At 38.9% G+C, this 16,607-nt stretch overlaps 1 protein-coding gene across 1 annotated transcript in view; it reads right to left on the reverse strand.

Annotated features, from left to right (window-relative positions):
* SGPP2 (sphingosine-1-phosphate phosphatase 2) overlaps positions 1-14,314 on the reverse strand; it is a 34,187-nt gene extending 19,873 nt beyond the window's left edge. Inside the window, exons 1-2 of the mRNA XM_034439415.3 lie at positions 13,907-14,314; positions 1,236-1,394 (exon numbers count right to left, since the gene is read on the reverse strand). Coding sequence (XP_034295306.2) covers positions 1,236-1,394; positions 13,907-14,128 — 381 coding nt within the window. The 5' untranslated portion in view covers positions 14,129-14,314. The remainder of the gene's footprint in view (positions 1-1,235; positions 1,395-13,906) is intronic.
* Positions 14,315-16,607: the final 2,293 nt, after the last annotated feature.

Consider the following 16,607-nt stretch of genomic DNA (forward strand, 5'->3'; position numbering starts at 1 on the left):
AGTCTGGCCTCTTTAAATGACACTTACCCTTTTAACTCTGGGTGGTCAGGAAATACATCCACCAGTGGAGACTGTGGAATTACTTTATGAGTTCCAGAGATGTTGGATTATTAAAAGCATCCTATCACACACAATAAAATTATGTCCTCCTGTGCCAATCTCCATTTTTCTACATAAACCCTAAACTTAAACCACAATTTTGTTATATGATTTTGTGTGAGAGTACTGGTAAGGCTTGTTCCCTGGACATATCTGTCGGTAAATTCCACAGTTTACAGCATGCCTTTATGAATCCATCCTGTCATTCATTCATTCATTCATTCATTCATTCATTCATTCATTCATCCAGTCAGTCATTCTGACAAACCAGATACCCTGAAAAGCAGAGTTGCAGTGGCTTCTCTCAACTCAGAAAATCAAGGTGTCAAATGCATTTTGTTCATTTAAAAAAAAAATGTTCTACCATCCTTGCCACCATCTGCCAAGAAGGGGGAAGGCTTACACAGCCGAGGAATTTGTGCATGTATGTCAAGGCATTCTTAACCATTCTCTCATTTCTGGTACCACTATTGATTTTATACACAGATTCATTGCAGAACCTGGAATGCCTTTGTCCTTCTGCAAGTAAGCTTTCTTAAGTTGATAGAATACAAAATGTTTAACAGAAGTCACCAATTCAGCCCTGTTAATCGTTTCAGTCCAGCAGAGGGCACTACTACACTCAGAGATATAAAAATGAAAATCCGATACTGTGAATAGAGTACAATGCAGCAAAGACCACCACTGTTCTTGATCAGCTATTCTAATCCTCTGGAGAATTACTACAATGAAAAGGAACTGTAGGACTAATATTCTCCCCAGATGTAAAGGCTGGATTGATTCAATTCCAGCAGTCTCATATATATATATATGAAAACCAGTTTCAACAGTATGACATCCTCTTACGTGGCTGTTCATCTGAACATTCTTCCCATGAAGTGTCCATTTGTAAGCATGTGGAAGAGACCCTCTCAGGAGATAGGCAAGTTGCATCAGGCATGAACCCTTCTGAAAATCAACAGTTTATATCATTGTTTGGGAGTTCCACACTAAGGGTCTTATTGTCTCCATCCAAATGGGGAGAAATCAGCATAGAAGTAGTTAGTGGGGCTTTTGCATGGTTTAATTTACAACCAGTTAGTTAGAGAAAATTAGCAACAACATATTAAGCTGTGAATAATGTGAATAATACTTACCGACCACATTATTATCAGTCTCCGTGCAACTTGGGCGTTTATGATCCAGTAAGTGAATGGAAGAAACGTGATGTAGAAAACTTCCTGGCCCATTGCAGCAGAAATTTTGAACAGGTAGTAGTAGAAATAATTTGTTACAACATAATCTTGTGAACAGTCCTGCAAAGTAATTGTAAGTGTGTTAGTACATTTATAAGGGGAATCTAAATGATATTCAGTTTCAACAATTTTGGTTTTCCAAAAATTGGAAAATACGAACAAAAACTCGGCATTGGCTTTTAGCTCTCTTTTTTAACCGGCAGGAAGTTACAACAATTTTCCTGATTCTGTTGCTGCAGTAGGGATCTACTGAATTAATAAGAAGTCCTGGAAGCAAGTAGCATATTTCAATTTCCCTTATGCTATGATGGTATGAGAAGAACAGCAAAATTCACTGGTATTCTTTCTACATTCATTGATGCTATTAAGAATACTTCTTGAAGTTCACCGGTGCCCAAAGACATTCAACCAATCATTCTTTTATCATGACAAAATGATGTTAGTGTTCAGGATATATTGTAAGCTTTTTCTAAATTATCCCCAAAGCCAGGGGTGGGTTTCACATTTTGTTACCACTGGTTCTCCACGTGCATGCATGCTCGCTTTGCGTGCACCTTCTGCACATGCACCCAGCCTTCCGCACATGCATTTTGCTCGCACGCGCACCTTCCATGCGTGTGCCCAGCCTCAAAACCGTGCCTAAATAGGATGGCATAGGGCTGGGACGGACAATCTCTGCTACCGGTTCACCCAAACTGTTCCGAACTGGCTGAATACCAGTTCTGGCAGTGGTGAAATGTAAACTTTGTTACTACTGGTTCTGTGGTTGTGTCTTGGGGGGAGGGTAATGTGACTGGGTGGGCGTGGCCATTTGTTTTTTTTACTTTTAAAACCATTTTTTCTACAACCTCTTCGGCTGAAGAGGTTGTAGAAAAAATGCTTTTAAAAGCCTCTGACGATCCCAGCTGAGCCGCGGGATCATCAGAGGCTTTTTTTTTTTACTTTTAAAAGCATTTTTTCAGCTGAAGAGGTTGTAGAAAAAATGCTTTTAAAGATTTTTTAAAAAGCCTCTGATGATTGTGCAGCTCAGCTGGCAATGGGGGGGGGGCAGGGATATTTGCTACCGGTTCTCCGAACCACCCGCCGCCATTGCTACCGGATCGGCCGAACCAGCAGCATTTCACCCCAAAGCTGAGGGTAGTCCTTCTCCCAGTCATGAACAACTTCCAAATGTTTCTAATTGGAGGAGGAAAAGCAGAAATAGAATAACCAGAGAATGAATAAAGAAAAAAAGGGAAAAAAAGAATAAGGAAAATAAAAGGGGGAGGAGGGAAAGTTTGTAGGAAATGAAGAATAGGAAATTTAAGAGAAAAGGTTTTTGACAGTAGATAATGTTTCTTTTCTAAATGACATATACCTCACAATAGAAAAGTGGAATAATTTCTCCTCTGTGGAATGTTCTACATTCAGATAGTTGCCCAACCATGTACGTTGGAGGTTCTTGAAGTTTTTAAGAGGAATGAAGGTACCAATGAAAACATTTGAGATAAATCCATCCTGAAGGTGGGGAATCTCTCAAAGCCCACTGGATTTGAAAGCAAGGAAATGCAAACAACTGAACAAACTTTGTCATGGGAGCCAAACAGAATGAGACAGATCATCTGCAGGATTATAAGCACCACATGCAACTATGAGAATTCCAATGGAAGAATATTAAATTTATTCCAAATATCAGAGAAAACTATTACAAGATGTCTTATTGTTGGAACACCACTCCAATCCTGACTACTAAAAATGGACAATTCTTTCTCTAAACTTTGCTGGAAATGTAATCAAGAGAGCAGATCTCTTTTTCTGTAATTGGTTGCAGTGTTGTAAAGCTCAATTCTGGAAAATGATTAATACTAACATTAAAAGAAATCTTAAAAGCTAAATTCCCATTTCAGCCTCAATTTTCTTACTAAACCATGTAGCCCTTCAAAGTGTACTGAATTAGCATTGCATATGCTAGCTGCTGCAAGATTTTATGCCTTTCACTGAAAAGGTTCTTTGTCCACGGAAGAATGACTAACCAAATTTGAGAGTATACTTCAATGTTTAGAATACAATTGTACCTTAAAAATACATTTGACATAGAATTCAATTCAAACCATCCAGAGATTTCAATTTAATGCATGGATTTGTACCATATGTGTAATTTGGATTTCTCCAGGTATGGAACCTATACTCCAATTGCACAGGATATTTTATCAGAAGAGTTTCTTAATAATGTGGTTTGAATGTCTTTTAATTTATACCGTAATTCTACATGATGATTTATACTGTCTTGAGATATACTCTTGCTGTAGCTTAGAGCTTAATTGTGATTTTTGGTTTTTAAAAACTGCATAACTCTGCTCACTGCCAGGAGTTTGATTTTGACCGGCTCAAGATTGACTCAGACTTCCATCCTTCTGAGTCAGTAAAATGAGGACCTAGATTGTGTAAACTGACTCTGTAAACCACTGAACTGTAATACTATAAAACACTATGTAGTAGTATATAAATCTAAGTACACTCAGTAATTTATATCTAATTAATGAAAATCACAAGCTCCACAATACTTTAAAATGTCTTGTTTATTTACCTATAGTTTAGTTTTTATCCCTTGTCATCTTTTTAATAATAGTCTACATATTGTAATTAAAATTTAAAAAATGAAACTATTTTACAGACAAATGGAACATTGAGAAACAAATTCAAAGGATATGAATTCATTCAAGGAATCCTAGAAGTAATTCACAAGATGCTAGGAAGAGTATTGATTTCAAAACTGTCATAAAGCTTGAATATTTCAACATGATAGTCTCAATGAAACCTGCACAATGGCATTATGGTTTATTTTCTTGAATTATCCATAAATAGAAAGGCATTTCAGTTTAGCTAGAAGACTAATATTTGGTAGTTATAAAAATATATCACCCTTCTCTAGATGGGATTCTAGGAGCTCCATATCTTATGGGTAACTAAATAAGGCTCCAGATACCAACCTATAGTAAAAGCAAGAAAGGTATAGTTGAAACAAATTTTCTCAAGGTTTTGCAGGCACCTATGTTTCTCCCACCCTGTTTTGAATATTGATGAGCCAACCATCTTGAAACAAAAGAAATGTTGATGTCTTCAGTATACAGCCAGACACAACATATGGTGTATAATTGAGATTTGTTTTATTTGGCATATGAAGATTTGTTTACTGTTATATAATTTGTTATACATCTATTTCTAAAGGTTCTATACAATTCAAACAGTTAAATACTTTTGTTTAATCAACTAGTTGATCCTTTTAATATAAAAAGAGACAATCTTAAATTTCTATTTTTTTCATTTGTTGTTATATAGTTTTCTATGGATATAACTTTGTTAGTTTGGCATAATAATCCATGTTGTTTCAAGAAAAACAGTTACTCTGGGTCCAAACATCAGAGTGAACTGTTTCAGTTAACAAGAATAATAGTTGAAAAAAGAGAGTCATATACCTTACACAATTCCCCATTGATAAAAAAAATAACATGACTAAGTGTGTGTTAAAAATAAAGACTTGATTTTGGATTTAAAGAGTAATTTGAACTAATCTCTTCTGTCTTCAAGTTAAGAATAGCTATTCTCTATTTCTTTAAACTCAAGTGCATTATTCTGCTAAATGTGTACCACGCCTCTATTCCTCATTCCAGAGTCTCTTCAAATATATGCATATAAATTCAAGTATATGTGAACAGAGAATGCATAATTACATTGTTCTTTCCTAGCAATTATATTCTTTCATCATAATGTTCATTTCAACAATTCATTACAGTGTTCAATTCTTCAACATTTCATCACATTCAATTCAATCATTCCATTTTTAAGACTTGTTATCCTACACAAGCAAGGTGGAGTAAGCAATTAAAATCCCCACACACTATAGGGACAGAAAAATGGTAAATTAAACAGAACTGATCTAATAGCTCACAGGCATAATCAGGTTAGACAACAAAATGATCAGCTCTGGTATGATTTCTCTTCCCAAATGATGAAATGAAGTATTACGTTCTATTCTTTATTTATTAAATGTACATTCTTCCTGTCACTAACCTCTTTTTCCTATGAGAAACGGAGATTCAGGGCGGCTTACAATGCGTTAAGCAATAGCCTTCATCCTTTTGTATATTTATACAAAGTCAGCTTATTGCCCCCACAATCTGGGTCCTCATTTTACCTACCTTAGAAAGGATGGAAGGCTGAGTCAACCTTGAGCCTGGTGAGATTTGAACTTGCAGTAATTGCAAGCAGCAGATGTTAATAACAGTGCTTTAGTCCACTGTACTACAGGCTCCTTTTTATATAAAATTCCTTGAAGTTATGTAACATAGCTTCTAAAATTTTTCTGTTAATTTTTTAATATTTACCAACAAAGAAGTAAAATAGTTTGTCGTGAAAGCAATTGCTTGCAAAGGCTCCTGGATTGGGACTGAAAGGAGAAAGCAGAAGTAGCAGGGGTGAAATGCTACCGGTTCACACCAATTTGGGTGAACCGGTAGCAGCGGCAGCAGCAGGTGGTTCAGAGAACCGGTAGTGGCGGCAGCATGAGGCTCCGCCCACCCACCCAGATGTAATTACTTCCTGGTTTTAACCAGGAAGTAACCTGTTTTTTTACCCTCTGCGCACACGCAGAAGGCTTTGCGCATGCGCAGAGGGTCAAAAATTACATGTGAAGCGCAGGGCGTGTGCACTTCCGAACCGGTAGGGAAGGTAAGTAGATTTCACCCCTGGGAAGTAGTATGCTCTGTCCCATATTTGGGTAGACCAGATTGCCCTAATAAAAAACACTTATACCTTCTAAAAGCAAAGCAAATCGAACATACTGCTTCACCTTGCCTGCCTCTATCAACAGTTCCAGTGACCAGGAAGGAAATTCTTACATTGCCAGTGCATGCCCCGAAATTTTTTCTGCCACTCCCGGTCAATCTTTAGAATCGCCAAGATATATATGTGTGTGTATATGTTTATTTGTCTGTGTGTGGTTTTCTGATTGTTGGAACTGCCTTTCAAGGCTTCAAGCTGCATCAAGTAGAATTGCATTGCCTTCTCACCTTCACAAAAATTACTGCATCCCTACCCAGAATGCATTTTGTTGACAGACCTAATATACAGTTCCATCACCCAGTTCCACCAATGTAATGGAATGTGCTCCTGGAAAATCAGTGGAGGAGTTTGGGCAACACAGATATTTCCCTGAAAGTAGGTAGTAAATCTCAACAGAGAGAAGCCCAGATTAAGAAATAGCACAGTAGTAAACTGGAGAGAGGAGGGAAGGAGGAGGTTCAGGGTAACCACACCCAAGAATCTCTCAGGATATATTTAGTAGATTAGAAGGTTATCGCTTTAGTCTGTCCATTAGGTGTAAGTAAATAAAGAACTAGGCTCAATTGGATTTTGCGGTGTTGTCCTTGGGCTAGAGCTTGACCATCAATAAATTTATCATTCAAAAAAATTTGTCTAATTATCCTTTAAAATAAAGGAATTGATTGTCAATATTTAATCCCAATTCTACAACAATGATCATTGTAAAGGAAATATGTTTTTTCAAAACTCATAGTTGTTGTTTCTGCTGCTCAGTTGCTCCTCTTCCTGTTTCAACTTATTACATTTTACATCCTAAGTATCTGGAAGCAAGGATGCTTGGTTAGCTTAGAATGCTATTTAGAAAGGTGTTATGCCAGCACACACCACATTTCCCCTTTTTCTTTCTTCACGCTTCCTATTTCCTTGGCTTGTGGTTTCTTATTCTTTGAATAAACTGCTTATCCTGAAAGAATATAACATGGTGTATGTCTGTGTTTTCACAGGTCACAGTGAAGTCATTGGTTGAATGGTTGAATCTAGAAATTTAATCAACTATAATTCTTTTTGATATATAAAATCTGATTAGGCTTCACTTTTTTGTAGTTATCGACTGAAAATCCTCTAGGAGTAGGCCAGTGTGTGTTAAGTTGTTGTTGTTGTTAGTTGCGAAGTCGTGTCCGACCCATCGACCCATGGACAACTTTCCTCCAGGTGTTCCTGTCCTCTACCATCCCCCGGAGTCCATTTAAGCTCCCGCCGACTGCTTCATTGACTCTATCCAGCCACCTCATTCTCTGCCGTGCCCTTCTTCTTTTGCCCTCAATCGTTCCCAGCATTAGGCTCTTCTCCAGTGAGTCCTTCCTTCTCATTAAGTGGTCAAAGTATTTCAGTGTGTTAAATACCAAGCACCAGATGATTACCTGAATTTTTAACACTTTCTTAAAATTATCCACAACCACTTGGGTACAAGTAGAGAACAATTTTCTTTTACAGGCAAGTACAGGTAGTACACAACTAATGACCACAATTGAACCCACATTTTTTGTTGCTATGTGAGACATTTGCTAAGTGATTTTTGCCCCGTTTTATGACTTTTCTTGCCACAGTTGTTAAGTGAATCATTGGAGTGTTAAATCAGTAATATGGTTGTTATGTGAGTCTGGATTCCCCATTGACTTCGCTTGTCAGAAGGTGGCAAAAGACGATCACATGATCCCAGGTTGCTGCAACCGTCATAAATATGAGTCAATTGCCAGGCATCACATGATCATGGGAATGCGGGAACGGTTGTGTCAAAAATGTTCATAAGTCACTGCTATTGTAACTTTGAATGGTCACTAAATGAACTGTTGTAAATCGAGGACTACCTATAAAGGATATTTTTGTTCAGTGGAAGAAAATTACCAATTCAGAAGAAACAATACTTCAGGACTATTATACAAATATTTGAGAACCCTGCTTAGAGAAAAAAGTCCTTACAGTTACTCCTTATTTGAAATATTGAAAAATAAAACCCTGCTCGTATAAGTTCACTGTGAGAAAATGGATGCCATGCATCACATATAGCATAACAGCAAGCTGTGTCTTATCATACCTTATTAAGTCTTATGAAACAGCCAAATTTGATCCACAAAATTTCATGAAAGGTTGGTTTGTCATTGCCATGAATTGTGTTATAGTTTGACCATATGGGGAAAAAATAAACGCTTACCAATTTTTAACACAGAAATATCCTTCTTGGGAACACACTAGGGGAGAAAAGAGCTGTGTCAATTGTTAGAAGCATCTCATGTCAAACAGCTGGTTAATATTTATGAACACAAGGAGCAAGATCCAGCAGATTTTATGCCTGTTGGCTTCCAATTCACTCTCCCAAACAGCTTTGCTGTTTTTGAATGCAGGCGGCTTCAAAACTGGCCACAGCCCCTGGTGCCTGCCTGTCTGCATAGCATATGGTACTGGGCACTGACTGGAAAAATTGCCTGAAACATGAAGGCAGAAACACGGGTTCTATGTCTCTTAAGACTTTTTTCAAAGACAATTAGTAGAGTTTAGTAACAAGGTTATAAACCAGTCAGCATAAGAACAGAAAGGATTCCGTTTAATATCATGACCTGTCCAAGCTCCTTCAAAAAAGGTCATTAGTGCAATAAACATTTAAAAGTTATCTTGAAACGGACCGGAATTATAATTACAAACCAAACTGAAAGAAAGATGTTTACAAATGCTAGAACTCTTTAAAAAAAAAAAGACAGGTAAGGAAGATCAAGAAGGAACCAAGAAAAAAGAATCAGGAATTAGGATGGAGTTATATAACTATCTGAAGTTAATACAGGTAGTCCTTGACATTCGTTAGTGACCATTCAAAATTACAGCAGCACTGAAAAAAGGAATTTATGACCGTTTTTCACACTTGTGATCATTGTAGTATCTCCATGGTCATGTGATCAAAATTCAGATGCTTGGCAACTGACTCATTATTTATGACGGTTGCAGTGTCCCAGGGTCATGTGATTACCTTTTGCAACCTTCTGACAAGCAAAGTCTACGGGGAACCAGATTCACTTAACAATCATGTTACTAACTTAACAACTGAAGTGATTCACTTAACAACTGTGGCAAGAAAGATTGTAAAAGGGGGCAGAACTCACATCACAACTGTCTCACTTAGCAATAGAAATTTTGGCTTCAGTTGTGGCTGTAAGTTGAGGATTACTGGTAACTGAAATCTTACTGACAGATTTTTTTTCTCCTATAGATCTTCCAATAGGTTGCAGTCAAGCATCTCCTACATTGTCCTACTTGGCAAGTTCCTAGTCTATCTAGGATTCCATCATTCAATTCTGTGATAGGAAAAAAAGAAGAGAAGATATTTTGGGTCTCCTGCGAGAGCCAACAATGCCAATAAAACAAACACCGTGTCAATCTGAAACAAAAGCAATTCAATTGTGCATGCAGGGAAATATAATGAGAAACACTTTGTTAAGCTACCCAATACAAATCTTTCAATGTATAAAAAGTTTATTCCACTTTGGAAAAAGTGGAAGAAAGAAAATAAAGAGTAGGCAATCATCACAACCACTAAATTCCAACTAAAACCAATACAGCTTAGCTAAATTGGTTAATTATTATCTACTGAAGAAACGTTTGAGTTTCAGCAAATGTTAATGGCTCAACATAAAGAATACAGTTGGAAAAAGATATTTTGGGTGTGTTATTTGGATGCCCTTAGGCAGGGCCTCCTTGCTGCTGCTATTACTTCTTCCTTTTCCCAACTTCTATTTTTCTTCGAAGCACAATTCTCAGCCAGTGAAAACAAAGACCAACTGTTGCTTTGCCAAACCAAACAAAATGTTCACTAATAGACTGGATATAGTCAGCAAATCAGAAAATTATGGAGCTGTTGAATCCATCCTAGATAAAGACTCTGACTAGTCTTTAACAACTATCACACTGTAGTGCAATATTATACAGAAGACGTTTTTTGAAAAACAGAAGATGGATTCCATCTGTTCAGGCTTCTCAACATGGGATCAACTTGCTAGATGCTTATGAAGAACTGCTATGTCATATTAAAGTTAAGGTATTTCATAAACTATGCTCAACTCTAGGTTTCCTCAGGGAGAAAGAGAACAAATTATGAAAATTTTAATTTCAGAAACACCAGGGTTAGATGGTATGAATTAGTAATGAAATCACAATTTTAAAAATGGCCACATTAAGGATATACAGCATATCACAGGGGAAACGATGGCAAACACTACAGAAAGGGCACAGTCTAGATGGACAATTTCTACTCCATTTTCTTTATCTTCTGGGATCTTTCAAACCAAGTCACTGCAGCAATAGCCCTGCTGCAATTTACCCTATAGATCTGCTGAGCATCAAGCTGAAGAGACCTAATCTAAAAGGAGCTAGATTCCTGGAATTGGGAGGTTGTGTACCAGTGATGAAATCCAAATTTTTTTACTACCAGTTTGTGGGCGTGGCTTGGTGGGCGTGACAGGGGAAGGATATTGCAAAATCTCCATTCCCACCCCTCTAGGGCCAGCCAGAGGTGGTATTTGCCGTTTCTCCGAACTGCTCAAAATTTCCGCTGCCAGTTGTCCAGAACCTGTCAGAACCTGCTGGATTTCACCCCTGCTGTGTACATAGATTGACTATAGATCTGGAACATTTAGGGTTCAAGTCAGCTCTATTTATAAAGTTCAGGGGATGACCTGACATCAATTGTTTCTCTACTAAGTACAGGTAGTCCTTGATTTATGACCACAATTGACCCCCAAATTTCAGTTGCTAAGTGAGACAATTGTTAAATGAATTTTGCCTAATTTTATGACCTTTCTTGCCATAGCTATACTAAGTGAATCCTTGTAACTGTTAAGTAAGTAACAAAGTGAATCTGGCTTCCCTATTGACTTTGTGCTAAAATTCATGCTTTCTATTGTTATTGTAATCAACTAATCACTATTCTTAAGATTTATTTATTTATTTATTTATTTGTTCAACTTGTATGCCGCCTTTCTCCGAAGACTCAAGATGATGGTACTAGAAAGCACAGTGATAGTATTTATATGGGTCAGGGAAATAGATTATTTTCCTAGTAGGAAAAAAAATTGAGGATGTGGAAAACTCTCTACCTAATACCATGCTTAAATTATTTAGACACTGGTCTTCATATAGTCAAAGAAAGATAATCCATGCACAAGAATGTAATTTAGAGAAAACCCAGAAGTACAAGGCAGAGTTTTGAGAAAATGAGTCAGTTATGCCTTTCTTCCTTCTTTCCTTCCTTCCTCTCTTTCACTCACTCACTCCTTCTCTCCTTTCCTCCCTCCCTCTTTTTAAATTAACTATAAAAGAATGTGTTTCAAATGAATACTCAAGATAAACTGCTGAAGGCAATAATAACAGAATGCCACAGGATTAAAGTAGGATTCTTGTATGTATTTATTTTTCGTGTTTGTGTGTAGCCATTTATTGCAGTTAGATGTGTAATGGTTAGAGTCAGTGGTGGGATCCTCCTGGTTTAACAACCGGTTCAGTAATCGCATGCTTTGCATGCACCGTTTGAGGAAATCTTCACTTCCGCGTTTCTTCGGAGGAGAAAAACAGCTGAGGCGTGGCAATCTGCTCTGCTGTGCAAATCAGCTGAGAATATAAAGGTAGGAAAGTAGTGCGGGAAGGTGGGTGGGCCCATCTTATCATCAGGGCGAACCGGTTTGCTCCCAGCTGATCATTGGAGCTACCAGTTTGAATCGAACTGGTAGGATCCAACCCCTGGTTAGAGTGCTGCCCTCTCATGTGGTAGACAGGGCGGCTTACAATGCGTTAAGCAATAGTCTTCATACTTTTGTATATTTATACAAAGTCAGCTTATTGCCCCCACAAACTGAGTCCTCAATTTACCTACCTTAGAAAGGATGGAAGGCTGAGTCAACCTTGAGCCTGGTGATGTTTGAACTTACAGTAATTGCAGACAGCTGGTGTTAATCACAATGCTATCAGTCTGCTGAGCCACCAGGCCCAATTTCCGGTTTTAATACCAGAATTCCTTTTATATGACAGTATTATCATTATCTGTTTAAATGTCCTCAGTTTATATTTATTTACATTTAATAGCCACCCAATTACAATAGACTCTAGAGATAGGGAAGAGACGGAAATGCATGACTCACAAAAGTGGTCAAACCTTGGAAATATATCCAAATAACTCTAGCAGAAAATGGAAACTGCAGACATATTACATACATTTTCATGTACAGGTACTTGACAGGTACTTGTACAGGTACTTGACTTACGACCACAATTGAGACCACAAAATTTCTATTGCTAAGACAGTTGTTAAGTCAATTTTGTCCCATTTTACAACTTTTCTTGGCACATTTGTTAAGTAAATCAGTGCAGCTGTTAACTTAATAACACGGTTGTTAAGTGAATTTGGCTTCCCCACTGACTTAGCTTGTCAGAAGAATGTGCCTAAGAATGCTGGAGACATACAAGTTACATAGTAAAAAGATTATGAACTGTATATTCTCTCCTTTTGATCCATTGTACAAAATTTTCAGAATAATTTCAATGAGTGAGCTGTACTTTGCAAAGAATAAATTAAGTGTACTCTCTGTCTACTAAAAGTTTGCTGTTTGGATTTGCCATTTACTGGTCTAAACCAACATACTAAGAGTCCATTCTGAACTGTATAGTGTAGAGTGCTTTCCCTTCAATTTTTTGAGATCCAATCCTCTGACAAGCTTGAAACATTATGCCTAAACCACAGTCAATACAACACACCTGTCTTGGTTCATCCATCATGCTAAATCCTATATCATAGTTTCCAAAGCACAAAGGCTGGTAGCACACAACATGCTGAGCATGATGTGTTTATGCCAGTTTACTAAACATAAAGGCATACTAAGACACCTTTGCCAATAAATAACATGGAAATGTTATTTAATGTCAGAAGTAATTTGGAATCGACTAGTCTTCAGGCCACTGCAATATACTTGAATGAACTGCTGTCTTCTACTGATTTTACGCTGCAAATACCGTCATCATCATTGCCACCACCGTTGAATTCACCAGCTCATTTAATCACCACCACCATGTTTGTTAAGGTCTAATTATTATAAGAAGCAATGTTGAAAATCAACATTTCCTGTAAATTCCCTAGATGCAAAATAGAAAGCAACCCACATCTGGGCAAAAATCAAAACACTTCTGAAAGTTATTACTGTTATCATTGGGGTGGCGGGGTGGGGGGGTTATTTCAAAAGCTTGCCTATTTGTGTATGTTTGTATGTGCAGGCCAGCTTTTCAGTTCTCCAAAGTCTTTACCCAAAAGTGAACCAGTCAAAGAGGGAGGTGGGGGAGAACCAAAGCTGTCCAGCAGCAAAGTCGTGAAGAGTACAGCACTTAAGAGCTTTTCAGATTTGTGTCCCTAAAGTAGCGGGTTTGCAATTTTGTTCCTATCTCCCCGACGCCCTTTCAGTAACAGGAAGTCAGCGGGCTTCCAAAAGGGAAGCATCCATAGGAAGGCATGGCTCTGCAAGAGACTTTTTTTTTTGTTGTTTACGCCTTGCCAACGCTTCCTGCTCGCTCGCCTTGCGATAAACTGACCTGGTTAAGGAAGCGGGCATTTCCCCCAAGTCCCCACCGGGCGAGAAGGTTCCAGTATCCATCTAGGACAGGAGGAGGAGGAGGCGGTCTCCGAGTTCGGGGCTGCAAATTGAGCTCCGGCTCCTCTCGCACCCCGCCCCCGTCGAACGCGTTACCTTCCAGCCGCCCCCGGCGCTGCCGTTGCAGGTGGCGCAGTCAGCCGGCAGACCAAAGCTCGGGCGCTGCCCGTTGCGGACGTCCCGAGGAGTCAGGAGCCGGCTGCCCTTCCCCACCGCCTGAGCTCGCTGCTCCTCGTCGCCTCGGGGAAAGAGCCCGCAGCGGCGCTGGAACCGAGCCACGAGTTGAGAGCCCAAGAGGCTGCCGAATAGGCCGGCCATGCTCGCTCCTGGGAGGTGGGTGGGTGTGGGGGGGGGGTAGAGAGACCCAAAAACCAGGCGCGGCGAGACGCTCCGCGGGCAGAGCCGCCAACCGGCCACCGCTCTGTAGAGGACCCGGAGAGAAGGGGCGGGCTTGGGACAGGTGCAGCCGCGCCCCGCCGCGGGAGCCGAAGCCGGCGCTGCGCCCTGAGTCGCTCTTCGACTTGGGTGGCTGCCTTCACTGCGGGGCCGGCGCGGTTCCTCTGCACGTCACTGCTTTGTAATCAAGCAGGCTCTTCTCGCCCCCGGGAAAGGAAGGGACCCGTCCTGGGACCGTCACGCCCTTAAGAGAGATGGGTGACCTTTTCTCTGAAGTAGCCTGGCCGTTTATTTTCCACAGGAGTTCTACCAACTCGGCTGGATATCGCTGCCGTTTACGGGACCTGCATTGAGTTCAGCCCCGGTCCGCAGCCCGGAAGTTCACTGCGCAATCCTAGCCGAGCCATTAGTTCTCAGCCGACCTCCCAGAGTTGCCGGGAAGAGAACATGTTGAACTCAGTAAGTGACCTCCACAAAACAGTCCCAAGACCAAAGGATATCGTGGCTTAATCCAACGTTACACCAATCTTACACCACATACCATTTTACCCTCCCTTTAATGTAACCAGACCCATTTTCTCGGGAACGGTTTAAAGCACTGCTCATTCGTCTTTATGTCAGGAAAAATATTGGTATCATTAATCTGGTTGTCCACACCATCAGTCGCATCTTTACTCTGTGGCATCAATGCCAGATTGTGCTACTCCCACTGTCCCTTTGTCCTCCTGGCGTTGGCATCTTCTTGTTTTTTATAACATGGCTTCTTAGCAGAAAAGCTGCGCAAATCAGAATACTGCAACAAGAATGTCATTTCTGATCTGTCCCAGTTCAGTTTTGACCAAATCTGCAACTGTTCACCCTCTGATCGCTTCTTTCATTTCTAGGATTGGTGGTATTTTCTCTGACACCAAAAAAATTATTTCTTATCCAATGAGATGGGAAGGTAATATGATCTACTTTTGAAGGAACAAAAGCCATTGAAATCTACAAGAAAATTTGCAGTCTTTGAAAATATTTCTCATAGGAAGGAACGAAGGAAGTCTTTCAGCAGAGAAGTGTTGTGTTTGTGAGAGTTTTTTAAAGAGTTTAAAAAGATTTAAAAGTTATCCCAACACTAATTTTAGAGCCTGAGAAGCAGAGAAAAGATGATGGGAATCCATTATTATTGAAAGAACAAACACCACATTTTACATACGTTATTGTTTCAGAAATATCACATCCACATAAGCAGTGAAGGTAACTTTTAATCCAGAATGTAAGATAATGAAAGGAGAATGGTTAAATTCTGGAAAAGGAACTAATCAAAAGGGAACCTTGGGAATGCTGAGTGACATTGCTGTCAATTTAAACTCCAAGTGTTATTCTGTGACCACTAGGTATGTTTTGCTCTCATTGAATTGTGGGCAAAAGGTATAGTTTTGGATTTTTAATGTTCAGGGAAGGAGTGAATATGATTTGATTACAAGTGATTCTCTTTCATCAATGTGCTTATTGGACTAACCAGTTATCCTCCACAATAAAAGTACTGGCTTTTAACATTCAGCTGTATTAAACTCAATAACTAGGTTGGGGAAAGTATGAGCTAAAGTTATATCCCACTCATCTATACTTCCCCCTTCCTTCTGGAATAATCTGAAGCATGCTTCAAAGAGACCTATTCTATCATTGTAGCTGTAGAACCCATGCTCTATCTTATTTCTATGCAGTCTGTAGCTGATAAAGATGTATGTAGCATTAACTTTCAGATTCTTCGAACACATAAAGGTCAGAGAGAAATATAAGCAAAATAAATGGATTTGGTTAATTAAAAGTTATTGATATTTGTAAGAGCAGTTCTATGTTTAGTTTAAATACATTCAGAAATATATCTTTTTTAAAAAAAAATCTCCATGAGAACCGAAGACAAACTGGGAAGTTAATACAGATGTTATATTAAATGTGCTGTTTCTCTCAGTCAGTAAATGATTTCTGTATTTTATGGCCCTTTCAAAATAAGAATAGCACTACCTTTGATTTGTATTGGCTAATTAAGTAATATATATATATATATATATATATATATATATATATATATATATATATATATATATATATATATGGCTGAGTAAGCAGCAGTAGCAGTTCTTTGATTTTATTGCAGATATCCAGGAAATGCTATTTCTGTTAGAAATATATGTAATGTTTTACTTTCATATCAAGACTGCAATGCAGAGGCACTGGTGTGCAAAATGGAGTTATCAGCCCAGCCTTATACTCTAATTTAAGCAAATTGCTTTACAGTGTACCCTTCATTGTGATCCAGAATCCTGTCCTTCATAGCATGTAGGATCATCAGCCTGCAAGGTGCTTAAGGTCATCTACTACAACCTCACAATATGTCTGTCCTGGAGTAATCTAAATT

The sequence above is a fragment of the Pantherophis guttatus genome, chromosome 6, assembly GCF_059756535.1.
Source record: "Pantherophis guttatus breed Tessera chromosome 6, ASM5975653v1, whole genome shotgun sequence".
NCBI lineage: Eukaryota > Metazoa > Chordata > Lepidosauria > Squamata > Colubridae > Pantherophis > Pantherophis guttatus.